Source organism: Xyrauchen texanus, chromosome 34, assembly GCF_025860055.1.
Source record: "Xyrauchen texanus isolate HMW12.3.18 chromosome 34, RBS_HiC_50CHRs, whole genome shotgun sequence".
In the NCBI taxonomy this organism is placed as follows: domain Eukaryota; kingdom Metazoa; phylum Chordata; class Actinopteri; order Cypriniformes; family Catostomidae; genus Xyrauchen; species Xyrauchen texanus.
Window position 1 is genome coordinate 20247527 of NC_068309.1, and position 18075 is coordinate 20265601.

Below are 18075 nucleotides of genomic sequence, written 5' to 3' on the forward strand. Positions count from 1 at the left end.
AACCTCTCATGGCTTGCTGATTTCTTACGGAATTTACTTAAAATTTGCATGATTAATTGTTGTTGTTTTTTAATTATACAATTAACAATTGACAGTCCTACTGAAAATAAAACAAATTTTTCAGTTGCTGTCTTCATTTTTAGCCAAGTCACCTCAAAAGACAGCTCATCAGCTGCCTGGGCAATGTAGCGCTTGATGACGTGGGCCGCTGCGATAGCTGGAACATTAATGGAGGACTCCTCATGTACTAGCAAGTGATTCCCTTTGTTGTCAACCTGCAGAAATAAATGTCAGTTAATTCAAAAACTGATACACAAGCTAATTGCAGTATTAAAATAGTATTTTGTAAAGAAAGGTTTGTGAAATTCATCCTCACTGATTATCAAAGAGAAACCAATCAGCTCTCTGTACTGAAATAACAAAATGTAAAGAGTACCTCCATCCATGTCAGGGCTGGCCCACAGTTGATTTTGTTATCAGCAATTACTGAGAGACGGGAGAGGTAAGCCATGAGCATTTGGGAAACTGCCTATCAGGAAAGAAGAAAAGTGAAAGGAAGGGTTAACAAGCATGCTAACTTCCAAGGGAGATTGAGAGCATTGAAGAGCAAATGTTTTGAGTTTGCATACTTTCTCATTATAAAATGGTAGGGTAGGTTTAAGGAATGTAGCTTTCTAAAAGTCAGTCGCCTTATATGGGCAACACTTAGTGATAGAAACATACTTAAAATAGGTTGCATATTAAAAAGTGTAGCATAAAATCTATAAATATTTAATGTATGCAAGTCAACAATAGTTCAGAAGGTTTGCTTGTTCCTCTTCAGTCCTTGAGACATCAAAGCAAGAGCAAAATATGCCTTATTGCATTTAAACAACACTCAGAAAAAGGTAAAAGAGTAAGTAAAGGGCTTGGTATACATTTATTAGCAGTGTAAAATTCTCATTGTTTTAGAGTTTATTTTTGGGTGTGCGTGCTTTATAGAAAGATTAAGTGTATGAGAATGACTGCAGTTATTTAAACAAAACAATGTAAGTTTAAGATGGCAACAGCTGCATCCTGAATTATAAAATGATCTTGATAATAATTCCACATGTTCTCACAAGGAGTCATATGACAGAAGGTGAGGTGGAGCGGTCTAATTTTATACTGCTCAAAGATCAGTTTGACTATTAAAGAGTTAATGCATCAACTGCTCATCTCCCTCTAAAACAGTACATCCTCTTTAAAAATTATCACATAGAGCCCAATCTAAAAATACAGCCATTATAATAAATTCTCTCCATGTGGAAAATAAGAGCAAAGAGGATGTGAGCTCATCTACAAAAATCTTACAGTTAAACCCTAGAAAACTTTATACAACGATCAGCCACAACATTAAAACCACCTGCCTAATATCGTGTAGGTCCTCCTCGTGCTGCCAAAACGGCTCTGACTCGTCGATGCATGGCCTTCACAAGATCTCTGAAGGTTTCCTGTGGTATCTGGCACCAAGATGTTAGCAGCAGATCCTTTAAGTCCTGTAAGTAGCAAGGTTGGGCCTCCATGGATCTGACTTGTTGGTCCAGCACATCCCATAGATGCTCAATCAGATTGAGATCTGGGGAATTTCAACACCTTTAACTATTTTGTCATGTTCCTCAAACCATTCCTGAACAATTTTTGCAGTGCGGCAGGGTGCATTAATCTGCTGAAAGAGGCCACTACCATCAGGGAATACAGTTGCCATGAAGGGGTGTACGTGGTCTGCAACAATCTTTAGGTAGGTGGTATGTGTCAAAGAAACATCCACATGAATGCCGAAGAACATTGCCCAGAGCATCACACTGCCTCCACCGGCCAGACTTCTTTCCATAGTGCATTCTGCTCCCATCTCTTCCCCAGGTAAATGATGCATATCCACCCGGCATTCCACATGATCTAAAAGAAAACTTGATACATCAAACCAGGCCACCTTAATCCATTGCTCCATGGTCCAGTTCTGATGCTCACATGCCCATTGTTGGTGCTTTCGGCAATGGACAGGGGTCAGCAATGGCATGGGTTTTGCAGCTGCGATGCACTATGTGTACTGACACCTCTCTATCGTGGCCAGCATTACATTTTTCAGCAATTTGTGCTATAGTAGCTCTTCTGTGGGATCGTACCAGACAGGCAAACCTTTGCTCCCCACATGCATCAATGAGCCTTGGGCACCCATGGCATTGTCACTTGGTTGTCCTTCCTTGGACCACTTTTAGTAGGTACTAACCACTGCATACTGGGAACACCCCACAAGACCTGCAGTTTTGGAGATGCTCTGACCCAGTCATCTAGCCATCACAATTTGGCCCTTGACAAAGTCGCTCAGATCCTTGTGCTTGCCCATTTTTCCTGCTTCCAACACATTAAATTCAAGAACTGACTGTTCACTTGCTGCCTAAGATATCCAACTCCTTGACAGGTGCCATTGTATTGATATAATCAATGTTATTCACTTGACCTGCAAGTGGTTTTAATGTTGTGGCTAATCAGTGTATATATATATATATATATATATATATATATATATATATATATATATATTACTCTTATATATAGTTTTGATGACTAAACTATTATTATAAAATGAGAAAAAATATATATACACACATACATACATATATATATACTTTGCGAACTGTTTATACGTAATATATTAAAGCATAAACAACATTTTGCACCTCTGTTTACAGTCGTTTACTAAAAATGACTAGACAATAATATGTCTTGGGTCACTAATATTCCTTTGAACAAAAATAGTAAGTACTAAATCAAATTAGTGTCGCGCTTCTTGTTTACAGCAACAAGATGCCAAAATGTTACTATTGTTATCAATGTCAACCATCACAAGCTGAGGACTCAATTATGTACACACAAATAACTAAACTTTAAAGGAATCACATATTTAAATGTGGTTGAAACTCCAAAATTTTCCAGTGTGTACAATATGTGGCCATAGTGACAAGGCAAGTCAAAAACTCCAAAACATCTTCACTCTCAAGATATCAATATTTCCACTTTAGAAATGCTACAATGAGCTGACAACAGCATCCATTTTAGGATCTAGTTTAATCACTAAGCATATTTTGTATGTTAAAGGATTATACACCAATTAAATGACATCAAACATGAAGATTTTAGGATTTAATTGCAATAACAGAAGCATCTGCATCAGTCTTTTGACCTGGTTTCACAGAGCTTGAAGCTTCACTTAATGATATTTTACACAGTAACAAACATCAGGGGACCAGTAATCACAGTTAACTCCTTTCTATAACAGATATCTGGCTCCATGCATTTTTTTCTGATAATGTAAATTAGCCTGGTAAATATTCCAGCACTGACAGCCATTCAATGCACATTTTGGTTATGTGTATTTTTTTATATGCCATAGAAATTCATGGTGTAAATGTTGATGAACTCTGATATGTAATGGTAACATTTCTTGTCATAGTCAGAGCATATACACATACACAGTGCAAAATATTCAGACCCCTTCTTTTGTTTTTACATTTTGTTATGTTGCAGCCTTATGCTAAAATGCTTTAAAAAAAAAAATTCTCTCACATCAATCTACACTCCATAATTACAAAGCAAAACCCACATTTTTGATAACTTTACAAATGTATTAAAAAGAAAAAAACTTAAATATCACATTGACATAAGTATTCAGACCATTAACTCGAAGCACCTTTGGCAGTGATTACAGCCTCAAGTCTTTTTGGGAATGATGCGACAAGTTTTCACACCTGGTTTTGGGGATTTCTGCCATTCTTCTCTGCAGATCCTCTCAAGTTCTGTCAGTTTGGATGGGGACAGTCGGTGGACAACTATTTTCAGGTCTCTCCAGATATGTTCAATTGGGTTCAAGTCCGGGCTCTGGCTGGGCCACTCAAGGACATTCACAGAGTTGTCCCTAAGCTACTCTTGCATTGTCTCAGCTGTGTGCTTAGGGTAATTGTCCTGTTGGTAGGAGAACTTTCAGCCCATTCTGAGGTCCTGAGCACTCTGTACAAGGCTTTCATTAAGAATATCTCTGTGCTTTGCTGTGTTCAGCTTTCATTCAACCCTGACCAGTCCCCCAGTCCCTGCTGCTGAAAAACACCCCCACAGCTACCACCACCATGCTTTACTGTTGGGATGGTATTGCATAGGTGTTGAGCAGTGCCTGGTTTCCTCCAGACATGAAGCTTGGAATTGAGGCCAAACAGTTCCATTTTCATTTCATCAGACCAAAGAATCTTGTTTCTCACAGTCTAAGAGTCCTTTAGGTGCTTTTTTCATATTTCGATTGGGCTCTCATGTATGTGTCTTGCACTGAGGAGAGTCTTCTGTCTAGCCACTCTGCCATAAAGTCCAGATTGGAGGAGTGTGCAAGTTTGTTAATGAATTTCGTGATCTTTATTTTAAGATGTATTTTTGGCGATCCGTTTGAAACAGAACGACGTTAAGGGCAACTTGAAATGGTGTGCGGAAAGTTCTGTGCGGATTTCAAAGGAATAAGCGTATGATTGGAAATATTTTTGGGAATATTAAGAGAAACTGTGCTCTGGTTTTTAGCACTTTCTTTCTCGCCTTTTAATTTTTTTACGCTTTATTATCATTAAGTAAAACACAGACGTAATGACTGATGTACACTGGTGTCCAAAAGTTTGGAAAAATGTACAGATTTTGCTCTTATGGAAAGAAATTGGTACTTTTATTCACCAAAGTGGCATTCAACTGATCACAATGTATAGTCATTACAATAATAATGTGAAAAATTGGGGGCCTGGGTAGCTCAGCAAGTAAAGGCACTGACTACCACCCCTGGAGTCGTGAGTTTGAATCCAGGGCATGCTGAGTGACTCCAGCCAGGTCTCCTAAGCAACCAAATTTCCCTGGTTTCTAGGGAGGGTAGAGTCACATGGGGTAACCTCCTCATGGTCGCTATAATGTGTGGTTCTCGCTCTCAGTGGGGCGCATTGCGAGTTGTGCGTGGATGCCGCGGAGAATAGCGTGAAGCCTCCACACGCGCAACGTCTCCGCGGTAACCACGTAATAAGATACGTGGATTGATGGTCTCAGAGACAACTGAGATTTGTCCTCCGCCACCCAGACTGAGTCGAGTCACTATGCCACCACGAGGACTTGGAGCGCATTAGGCATTCCCAATTGGGGAGAAAATTACTATTACAAATTGATTTTAAACTACTTGATATAATGGCACATTATTTTCTAGTACAATCTAGTACCACAATTAGCAATTTAGCATGATTACTTAAAGATAAGGTGTTGGAGTGATGGCTGCTGGAAATGGGGTCTGTCTAGATTTCATCAAAAATTACTTTTTCAAATAGTGATGGTGATGTTTTTTACATCAGTAATGACCTGACTATACTTTGATCAGTTGAATGCCACTTTGGTGAATTAAAATATCAATTTCCTTCTGAAACAGCAAAATCTGTACATTATTTCAAACTTTTGGCCGCCAGTGTTTTGTCTAGTGAATGCTTTGCTTTATCCTGGTTTTTCCAAACTTCTTCCATTTAAGAATTATGGAGGCCACTGTGCTCTCGGGAACCTTTAATGAAGCCAAAAAAAGTTTGTAGCCTTCCCCAGATCTGTGCTTCGACACAATAATGCCTCTGAGATCTGAAGGCAGGTCCTTTCATCTCATGGCTTGGTTTTTGCTCTTATATGCATTTTATGCTGAGAGACCTTAAATAGACAGGTGTGTGCCTTTCCAAATAATGTCCAATCAATTGAATTTGTCACAGCTGGACTCCAATCAAAGTGTAGAAACATCCAGAGAAATGGGATGCACCTGAGCTAAATTTAAAATCACCTAAGTAAATGAGAAAAGGGTCTCATTACTTATGTCAATGTGATATTTCAGTTTTTCCTTTTTAATGAATTTGCAAAGTTATCAAAAATCTATTTTTGTGCTTCGTCACTATGGGGTATGGAGTGTAGATTGAAAAATGTGAAATAAATAAATAATGTAAAGCATTTTAGGTGTCTGAATACTTTCTGAATGCACTGTAATGCAAATGTTATTAAAATAACATAAATAAATGAGGGTATTAAAATAATTGTTTTGGGTTTCTCCGATCAAAAGCATTTCTTAGGAGGGGTTCACATAAGACACGTCTTGTGTTAAAAAACATCATATATATATATATACATCTAATCTAATATATACATCTACAATGATTAGTATATTACAGTAATTAATGCAAAAAGCATTGTCTTCCTTGAGATTAGTGGAGAGACAGATGTAAAATGTAAAACTATGGCCAACTGGTGCTGCAAAGGAAGCATAATAATGTCAAAGAAGACTATACAGACTAGGGCTGCAAGTAACGATTATTTTTATAATTGACTAATCTAACGATTATTAGAATGATTATTCGACTATTCGGGCGATTATTGCAGCGATTACTCATTAGCTCTTAATCGACTATTCAGCTTATGCCTCGATTTAAAAGGTTGCATTAAACGTGCTTACTAACAACAAAGAGGACAAAATCATATTTTAAAAATACCTCTAAATGACATTCAGGGAATTAAAAGGGAAAAACTACTTGGAATTTTATTGTTTAATTATTGAAAAATGTCACTGCAAAAAATCCTATTCTTATCAAGTGTTTTTGTCTTTTTTCCATTTAACATTATTTAAAAATCCTTAAAACAAGATATATTTACTTGAGAAGCAACATATAAGATATTTAGACTTGCTTTAAGAGAATGTATCTTAAATATACATGTATTTTGATATGTGTATTTTTTCACTTGTTCATACTTCTGGCTGTGCAGTAAAGAAAAAATATACTTACATTCAACATAAATTCTCTAAAAGCAAGTCTAAATATCTTATATGCTTCTTCTCAGGTAAATGTATCTTGTTTTAAGTGTTTTTTCGATAATTTAAAATATTTAAATATTAAAATTATTTAAATATTATATTCAAAATTCTCAGACTAAAATAATTTCTTCTGCGGTATAGCTGCTAAATAAATGTACATATGGAGTTTTATATATTTATATTGGACAGAAAACCAAAAAAGACAAATCAAAATCTAATTTTTTTGCAATGTATAATGGGGCTAAGACTACACCCTCACACTTTTTTGTTCACTTGATTTCGATCCATCTTTAACTCACAAAAAACGAATTCTTTCTTCTTTATAGAGCTTCGTATTGCCAATTTTCTTCACCCTAACATACACATTATGACACACATATTATTATTCACTATGTCGTGAGCAAACACTATAAACAAAATCTAGCTGCAGTAAGCGTGCGCCAGTGATGACCGTCTCCGCGCGAGAGTGCTTCAGCCGGGAGAAGTTTGAAACTCTGTCGCGTTTTTCACGTGACACATATAAGCAGCTCTGACCGCACAGACAAATGCCATCAGAATTTGTGCTTATTTATACAGTCCGATTCCATATTATTTGAACTTTAATAAAGGATGCATTAAATATACTATATAACGGCGAAGTGTTTCCTTTTTAGGTGCTCTGACTCAAGTTTTGCTCAATCGGAACACCAGGTACGGCTCCGCTTTAATACACTGCTTCTGTATTTACTCATTTTGCATTTTTGTATTATAATACTCTGTGATCTAGATCACCTTAATCGGTTTGGAAAGTTTGGAGTGCATCTGGACTGTGAGTTGTTCTTTCTTCCTCTCCTCAATCAAGTGAGAGCTGAAGTGCTACTCTCCAGCATCATCATTAGCATTTCAAAAGATCTCATGTTGTGTTAAATGAAATCAGACGACTATTCGAAAATGAAAACTCTGTCGACAATTTTTTATTGTTGACGTTGTTGATAATGTTGACTAATCATTTCTGCCCTAATACAGACAGCTGGAAGATCTCTAATGTTCAATACGGTTTCATGCATCTCCAGGAACCAAGGCAACTGGTTTATGTTGACTATACTAGAGCATGACATAAAGTAGGTAAACAAAATTTTTATGGAATTCTATAATGACAAGACAGCCTGCTTCAGTTATTTGTTATTTGGGAGTTACTTTGCTCCCATGAGCCAATGAGGCTCGTTTTTTTTGTGAGATATCACACATCTGTCAAGCTTCATAGTCCTCAGGTGTTTTTGTTGCTATAAATCAGTCAGTGAACCTTTCAAACCCTTCAGGGATGTGCTACACCATATACTTTTGAAATCAACTAGTCATTGGGTTGCCTGAATAACTAGTTGACTAATCGGTTTTAAGGAAGCAAAGTATAATTACACTTGTTTCCCTGATCAGACATTTTTTTTTAGGAGGCATTCACATAAAATGTGTTCGTTTCTTAAAACACAGCAAGACACAGCGCAACGGAATGGAACGGAACATGAGGGTCAAGAGACACGTGTTTTAAAAAATGCAGTTATTATGAACTTTATATACCAATAAAAGTTATGGCAGAGATGCTAAAAAAAAAGGAAATTAAAAAGAAAAGAATATCCAGACATAACAGCCAAAGCTATCTATCTGCATGTCTATGGCTGAGAGGTTTTTACAGAGTGAACTATTTAACAGCTAATGCATGGCACACTGTCAGCATGCTAATTAAAGCACCACTACTAATATACACTCACTGAGCACTTTATTGCGAACACCATGGTCCTAATAAAGTGCTCGACGTGGTCTTCAGCTGTTGTAGCCCATTCACCTCAAGGTTCGACATGTTGTGCATTCTGAGATGCTATTCTGCTCACTACAAATGTACAGAGCGGTTGTTCGAGTTACGGTAGCCTTTCTGTCAGCTCGAACCAGTCTGGCCATTCTCCATTGACCTCTCTCATCAACAAGGCATTTCTATTACACACATACACACTGTATAATCTAAAATTATTTGACCTAATCAATTAGTGGTTTGATTTCAGGACTTGTAAGTTCAGGACAGGAGTTTTTTGGTGCATATCTAGATCTCCATCCCCAATCTATCTTCACCATAACTACTAGACTGCCTCTCTTTTAACCCTAGCATTATGTATAACAGTGGAGTGGCTGGGATCCTATAGGTGAAATATGACCTTGGAGCTTCGTTCTAACATTGGGTGACTCAGAACACCCGATTACACAGGCAACCATTGTGGGGGCCTCCACTTACCAGCTCAGAAAGACTTCCATACAACAAAACATAATGGATGTCATCATCAGTCACTCAAACTTCAAAGCAGATTGATTTAGCTGTGAAGAAATGCCATGGTTCAAGTATACTTATCTGTGAAACAAATGCCAGAGATACCCAACACAGCCGGCAGATGAAGTTTATCTAACAAAAATACTACAGGGACATCCATCTGACAAGAGGCCATTAGGTGCTGTTAACCGGCCTAACTGAGCATTTATTCATCTTACAGATGACAAAAGCTACTCTGAGAGGATAAGCACCATGTATACAGGGGGTAAAAAGGTCTGACCATTCGGCTGTAAAAGCCAAGAGTCTTAAATGTCTCATTGGCCCCAGGAGAGCATAAAAAAAAAAAGAAGAGTTTGAGACTCCTACCTCTGCTCTCTCCCTCAGGCTGTCGAAACGTGGCAACTCAGGGAGCTGAGAAAAGCGCCTGTCATAGATGCAGAGATGGAGATGCTTATCCAACACTCGGAAATCTTCATAGCTGCGCCTCACGATCCAGCTTCGTCCCTGTGGGGCAGAAAGAGAGGGCCATAAATTCAAAAGTTAAACAAACAGGCCTTGCTGTGTGTTGATGTTTGGTCTCCTAGGCTAAATGTCATCAGGCCAGTGTAACACCACACTGACCACACACATCCACCACTTCAGTGGAACCACCACAACCAGCTGTGTGTGACTAAGTAGAATTCAAGGCGATGAGCATTGTACGCATAGAGGAGAGGGACACACAGAAAACAACTAAATCCACCAACAGTTAGAACTGTTAAGTGCTTTGAGTGTAGTGTCAGAAAATATCTATTTAAGTGTAATGTTCAATCATTCAACTATATTTGCATTTCCTGGAGGAAATACCAGAACAGACAAAGTAAAAAAATACAAACATAAATAAAAAGGTAATATGAGCATTTGAAAAGGTGTAAACCTAAATATACTGTAGATATAGGGAAGGAACAGACAAAGAGAGAGAGATTTATTTGAGACTTCACAATGGAAGTTTTTATATTTCCAAATTACTTATTTTTCCTTATATTTATTTATGTAAATGTATAACATTATTGTTATTATAATGTTATTACCATGATTTCATTATTAGATTGCACATGTCTTTTCATCCATTGACAATCATTCTGTTTTCTCTAATTCACAACTGAATGTGTGGACAATAGTCAACATATATTTTAATCCACATTATAATTAGACTGTGAATTTGGACATTTGGGGCACGTTACTGGTTCCTTATTTCATTCCTCTAAATATAAAAACGTCAACTATGATATGCAGAAATAAATAATGATGAATTATGGAGTGCCAAAACAAGCTGACTTACATTCCTCAGTAATAAACACTTGAACTCTACATCTAAATCAATACATCATAAGGTGCACTTAAATAGGGCAAAATTTTCCCTGGCAGGTTTGTAGAAACATCAGCCTGTATCTGCAGTGCTCTAATCTAAATGAAATGCACTACATCACTGTCTGAAAACAGGATGCAATTGATGACATGAACATCACCAGCTGTACAATAGCACCTGAGCGTTCCCAATGTGAAGATACTGATGAATATGAATAGAAGAGTATGCTGATTAGATTCCAAGGGGAGGAGTGCAGAAATGGATTGGGTATGTTTACTTCCTCTTCCTTGCCTCTCGTGGGAGGCTGATAGGTTACCTCTTACCCAGTGCCTTCGTGGCTGCTCTGTGTAATGCATCAATCATCCTGACAGCGTGGTGCAGCCTGACTCAGGGCACATGGTGCACTGCTGCAGACCTACAGTCGACAAGCAATCTCTCACACAATCTCCCTTCAATCCATTGAGATCTCTTAATTGAACAGCACACTGCAGCATGTGCATGTTTATAAGTTTGAATAAAGGTTTTGTTGAACCTGGTATACACAGCATAAACTGGCATGATATAAATACATCATCCAAAATTAACGTGCACCAAATGCAAGTAACAAATTAGCTTTGGGTAACTGGCCAGTAAACATGATTAGATTAGAACTGATTAGAAAATGAAAATATTAGATTTTGTGAGGTGCCACAGAGAGACTGGTTGGTCTATGATGCTGTGCGTGATATAATATCCTTTTTGCTGCAATATCTTCTCCGTGGCATCCACGTACAACTTACCACGTGCCCCACCGAGAGCGAACCACATTATAGCGACCACGAGGGGGTTACCCCATGTGACTCTACCCTCCCTAGCAACTGGGCCAATTTGGTTGCTTAGGAGACCTGGCTGGAGTCACTCAGTATGCCCTGGATTCGAACTTGTGACTCCAGGGGTGGTAGTCAGCATCTTTCACTCGCTGAGCTACCCAGGCCGTCATGACATTTCACATTCTTAAAATAAAGTAGTGATTCTAATTGACCTAAGACAGGGAATGTTTCCTATGATTTAATGTCATGAACTGTGAAAAACTGAGTTTAAATATATTTGGCTAAGTTGTATATAAACTTCTGACTTCAATATACATTATCAGACCATTATGAATTCTATGCTTTATTACATTTATATTGAGTATAACCTGTTCTAATGAACCTTACCCTTAAGTATGTTTATGACTCACCCATGGATCTTTTGAAATATCTGTACTTTTCTGTACATATCTGTACTTTTTCCAAGCCACAAAGTCCATATACACAGTAATGGAAAACCTCAGAGTGCCTTTGATTTGGAATAAACACATCCCTCTGAACCAGGGCCAGGCAGAAAAAGATCTAAAAAAAAATAGCTTAACAGAGCCTGGCCGTCTAGTGCAGCCACAGAGAAAACAAAAACAGTAGTTCAGCTTTCTTACTTCTACCTCATTTCATAGCGGGCTGAGCAGTGCATTTGTTTGGAAAAACTGCAATGTGAGTGGAACTAAAGTGCTTTTCCTGTGTGTCTGATCCCTCTCAGTTCATGCGGCTCCAGGCCAGATCTGCACCCTTGGTTGGCAAGGCTTTTTTTCTCTCTCTCTTTATAATCACACAGGAGCAGTGCTGTGAATTTGGACATTGTCTAACAGACCAGGATGGAATGAGGTTTGCACACACAAAACCTGACTTGAGATATTTTTCCATTGAGTTCTCAACTAGATCTGCCAGCACTGAAAGCAAGTGCACACACAGCTGCTCTTAAAGGTTTTGAATTTTGTTACAGATTTCAAAAACTATATATATATATATTTTTTGAAATAGTTAGCTCAACCAAATACATTTTGTAGCAACCAACAATGCCCCAAAAGTAGGAGGTTTATATCACACATTTATAAGCATCTGTGCATAGGGCTTATTTTGTAGTCTTATTGTGCCATCTCAACTGTGTGATTTTTCTCTGTAAGTAACCACCAGGCATTCTTGTATTTACAAATCGGTACAATTGTTTGATAATTGCTTTTGTCTGAATACTTCCACAAGTCCATGGTTGATTGAGACCAGTGATACATGTCTCAATCAACATTTACATTTATGCATTTGGCTGACGCTTTTATCCAAAGCGACTTACAGAGCACATATTACAGGGACAATCCCCCCTGGAGTTAAGTGTCTTGCTCAAGGACACAATGGTGGTGGACGTGGGGATCGAACCAGCGACCTTCTGATTTACAGTTATGTGCTTTAGCCCACTACACCACCACCACCACACAACTTAATTTAATGTCCTACCTGACAGTAGATTTGGACCAAATACACAGGCTCTTTTGACTCCAGGCCATTCCGCGTTACTTCACCTTGTTCATCTGCTAGAGTCAGCTATGGGAAAGAGAAAGAAATGATGAGTGAATGGATGAACAGAATATTTAAGGATGTTTTCTTGTTGTAGCTACAGGCTACAGATGCTTAGAGTACATAAGATATATATCATAGGAGCTAATGAACTGCCTGTCATTTAAAGACATCAAATGCATGCTTCCAAAAGGTAGGCAGCATAATTATACTGCCTTCTGAAAGGCAACATCACATGTATTCTTCACCCAAAAAGCAATCCTATAATACATAGTGACAGACTCCATCTAAGATTGGGATTTAGTATATATGGAAAAAAAAACCCCGTATGATTCATTAACTACCAGAAAGTATTACAAAAATCATTATTTTACCCAATATTTGTATGTGCTATGTATTTGCATGCTTATTAGAGTATCAAGTAGTAAGCAAAGCAACATTCTACTACCAAACTCTATTGAAAACAATTGCGCATGGAGTCCCCTGTGCATATTGCATGTGCAAAATTTGTATGACACAGAGTTGCTAAATCAGTCACTTTTAAGGTTCCATTTTAGGTAGGATGCTGCTTTTGAAGGCAGCTGCCTATGTATTCTATGACTAATGAGTAGCAAGGGAGCTGACAAGGTTTTGGAAAAGAGCCATTTCTCTAAGATGGAACCACAGGTTAGAAGAGGCGTTGATAGAAGTGTCACCAGCTGAGCATATTGCCACATATTTTGAAAAATAAATGAAGATAAAGCACATTGCATGCAGTGATGGGAGGAGCAGTCCATCACATATCAGTTTTCTTGAAAAATGTCCTGGGATGCAAACCACAGGGCATCTGTGTGCCAATTTTAAAGCCAAGACTATTATTTCAGTATAGGCTGACTGGTTGTCCAATAACATATGCAAAGGATCTGATTGTTGTCTGTAATACAACAAATAGACCTCTCATTTGGGTGCCTGAGGGTAAAGGCACCTATCATTTAAATTAAATGTCCCCTTACCCTGCTCAATTGTGTATTAAAAAATATTCCCAACTCAGGCTGTTCACACACTTGATTGTGTGTGAACAGCCTGAGTTGTTCTACAGTGACACATATGGCTTTTTTCATACTGTGAGATGGGCGATGCACACCAGTGATGACCTGAATGAGACACTCACAAAAAAAACACACACATTAAAAAATCTTTGTCTTGCCAAGAACAAACAGAGAACTTGGAAGACCACATGCCTGTCATGTGCAGCTAGTCATGCTCCCACATAAAACTAAACATCCTCATACAAACACTCTGTACTAGACTTACACACTGTCCATTTTACAGGGAGTATAAAAAGTTGCATCCAGGTGGCTCCACTGATGTATAATACAATTATTTACACTAAATGTCCCCTAGGGATCAATAAAGTATTTCTCCATCTCTATCTGGAGCTAAATAGCCTGAATGTATGTGGCAGACACAGGCAAAAGACTTAGAAAAAAATGAGAATGAAAGAGTAAAACAATTCTATAGCCCTGTTTTCAACTGGTATTAACATCTGTAAAGTGATTTGACCCCAAGTGATCAGACAAGACATATTACGGTACCGTTTAAACCTGGCATTAACAAACATCACAAATGCGTCTCTCATCAATGACCACTGTGACACTTCAAATGGTCATGTGCATTTCTGACTAGGGATGTGCAAAACTACTAATTTTCATAACTGACTAGTCAGTCGGATGTTTGAACAAGTAGTCGACTAGTCGGTGTCAACGATAATGTATAATTAGGATGTTTATGTGACCCTGATCAGATGCATTTTAAAGGGATATATGGATGCTAAGGACAAATAAAAAGACTAAATAACTATAACATCTTATTGCACAAAACTATCAGAATAAGAAAAGTAAGAATTAAAAAAGGTTCCAACTCATGAAACTGCTTATGAGTATCCTGAACACAGAATGACAAGCGTCATCGTAACTGGAGTGCTTCAGGTCGATCCTCGTTGTGCATTCAAATGCGCAGAAATCCTAGATAATATTGTGGGTACACAGCAAGCAGTTTAAAACGTTTTAACTACAACTATTACAGTTGAAGTCAAAAGTTTACATACATTTAGGCTGTCCACAGATTTAATATGAGCAAACTATAGTTTAGGCAAGTCGTTTAGGACATCTACTTTGTGCATGACATGAGGAATTTTTCCAACAATTGTTTACAGACAGGTTTTTCCATTTTCAATTGACTATATCACAATATAGGTCAGAATGCTAACAAAGTGAACGTAAACTTGTGATCAACTGGGAATGTGATGAAAGAAATTAAAACTGAAATAAATAATTCTCTCTATTATTATTCTGACATTTCACATTCATAAAATAAAGTAGTCATCCTAACAGACCTAAAACAGTGGATGTTTTCCACGATTAAATGTCAGGAATTGTGAAATACAGTTAATTAAATATATTAGCCTAAGGTGCATGTAAACTTCTGACTTGAACTGTAATTTAAACTGTCAGACAGTATCAGCAAAATACATTAATCTGGTCAAAGCACCTCAAAAACACAAGAGTATTACTCACAACAGAGGATATAACGTCTGATAGTGATCGTCTAGTCAGTTGTTGGACAACTAGTCGATTAGTCGACCACCCTTGCACATCCCCATTTCTAACAACCTCTGAATGTGGTTTTAGTGTTTGAATAACAAAATGTTTCAGCTTCACATAAAGCCTGCTTTTACTTGCTTTTTGTTCACTTTTTAAAGAAGCTTGTCATTCCTCGTTTTTAGCCATTCATGCTGCACATCACCTCTGTCTTCAGGAACACATACACAATACCGAGGCCAGTTGTGGTCTAATTAACATGTATACATGCTGGACAAAGCCATACTACATTTGAATCTAGGTCTGTTAGTTAACTGTTGGTTAACTTCTCAAAAATTGTACTTGTATGATTTCAGTCTTAACTTAATCATTTACATGACATTTTAAAAACACAAATTGTTCTAGTCCAACTGAAATCAAACGTTTAAACTGCATATAACAATGGAAACACCTCAAACGGAGCTATTATAGGGAAAATGGATGAATAAAAAAGGGAAGATGAATCAAAATCGCAGCAACAATCCAGTCATGTGCCTACAAGCAGACATTTTGGAGGAGATTTACTTCCTCTGCTGATGTCCTTTCTTCAAATATTCGATTACAGATTGTTTCAGGTATACACTTACTGAGCACTTTATTTGGAACACTAGTAGCCCATCCACCTAAATGTTGCTGGGTTTTGCATTCTGAGATGCTATTTTGCTCACTACCATAGTTCAGAGTGGTTATCTGAGTTACGGTAGCCTTTCTGTCAGCTCGAACCGGTCTGACCATTTTCTGTTGATCTCTCTCATCAAGCAGTTTCCGTCCACAGAACCGCCAATTTAGTTTTTGGCACCATTCTGGGTAAACTCTGGAGAAGGTTGTGTGTGAAAATTTCAGGAGATCAGCAGTTACAGAAATACTCAAACCAGCCCATCAGGCACCAACAATTGTGCTATGGTTGAAATCACATTTTTCCCCATTCTGATGACTGTTGTGAAATTAACTGAAGTTTATGACCCTTATCTGCAAGAATTTATGCATTGCACTGCTGCCACATGATTGACTGATTAGATAATTACATGAATAGGTAGGTGCACAGGTGTTCCTAATAAAGACGAATAATAAAGACAGATGAAAACTGTAGTTCGACAACGCAACAATCTACTGTAGCTCAATAATAACTGAGCATGTAAACATACATACTGTGTATGCAAACAGAACATTTCTCCCTTTTCTAACTAAAGGATCCAGCCATAGAGTTACAACTTAAATATCTTCCTTCATAAAAAATTATCATGTGAACCCCAAAACCAGCAGCCAATTCTCACCAATAGGAGTATTTAGCTGTGTTAATTATACTCACAGAGTTTAGAAAGAAGCCAATAGGTTGTATTCTTGTCAAGGTTTTGTGAACACTCTGTGGCACCACACTCTTTGGGGTGAGAGGATTAAGCACTTAAAAAAAAGACACGGAGCTGTGATGTATTAAATATCTGTCTCTATGAGAGTGAACTTTAGAAATCTTAACAATACCACATGAAGGCTAGACTCTGTTACGGTCTGAGGCTTATTCAACAGTGTACTCCACATCCATACATGCAAAAAATGAAATCTAATGCTGCCAGTCTGTCAGGAGCAAGGAAACAAACCTGACTAGCTAGTGCCTGTCTATCTGAGAAGAGTGGGAAGAGATTAACAAGAAGCAAAACCAGGTGTAAGTGGAAGTTTGAGTGGAAGCAGTGAGCTTAGTGCCATGTGGTCCGTGAGCAAGTGGAACTCCTCAGAACACAGGGTAACATGAGATCTAATGACCCAGTAATCCAGCACAGCTCAATACCAACTCTGCAACAGCTTTCCATGCAGCTAAAAGAGAGAAAGAGAGGTATCCCGGTACAAGTTCAAGGAAAATGTACTCAGCTTGGTTTCCAGAACAAAATGGCAAGGGAAACATACTTGACCGATGACCAAAGAGGATTTTTAACAAAAGTCCAGTGGGACATACACAAAAGCACTCATACATAGTAAGCATGGTAAAATCATTCACAGAGGTGATCAGTGATCCTTGGTGGGACAGAATGTTCAAGTCTATTGTTTGACGGAGTGGGAATCCCTCATGGAAACCATGCATGTGCTTTATGGGGATGCTTCAGCTAATCATTTGCACACACTGACAGGCATTAAAAATATTAAAGTACTGAGGGTGCATAAGAGGCATGATATCTTCACAAGAGCTGTTATAGAAATTAATTTAGCAGGCAAACATCCAAAACATATGGCAGCAAAGCAGTAATCTCAAGTACAAAGCAAGAAGTCAACAGCCCTAGTGAGACCTGAAGCCATTTCATATCTCTCAACAGTAGAACGTCTGCAGCCTCTAGGTTTAAATAAAGAACACAAGATATTAAAGTGGAGGAAAGACCAAACATAAAAGAAAAAGGTGGAAAATAAGCAGACAGTGCAAGTGAGTGCAAGAGAGCAATAGCGGGCTTGCAAAAACGACTTACAGAGGCACAACATCCCGTCCACACTGATTAACACAGCATCTTTTGTTCACCATGAGATACTGACTGCACGTTGCAGGCTAATTCCAGGAGCCACACTCCTAAACATTCAAGCTTTCTACATCCACCAATCAGTGTGTGAGA

At 38.1% G+C, this 18075-nt stretch overlaps 1 protein-coding gene across 1 annotated transcript in view; it reads right to left on the reverse strand.

The window, feature by feature from the left end:
- arhgap32b (Rho GTPase activating protein 32b) overlaps nt 1-18075 on the reverse strand; it is a 76127-nt gene that overhangs the window by 26622 nt on the left and 31430 nt on the right. Inside the window, exons 5-8 of the mRNA XM_052103777.1 lie at nt 12807-12893; nt 9525-9662; nt 437-529; nt 153-275 (exon numbers count right to left, since the gene is read on the reverse strand). Coding sequence (XP_051959737.1) covers nt 153-275; nt 437-529; nt 9525-9662; nt 12807-12893 — 441 coding nt within the window. The remainder of the gene's footprint in view (nt 1-152; nt 276-436; nt 530-9524; nt 9663-12806; nt 12894-18075) is intronic.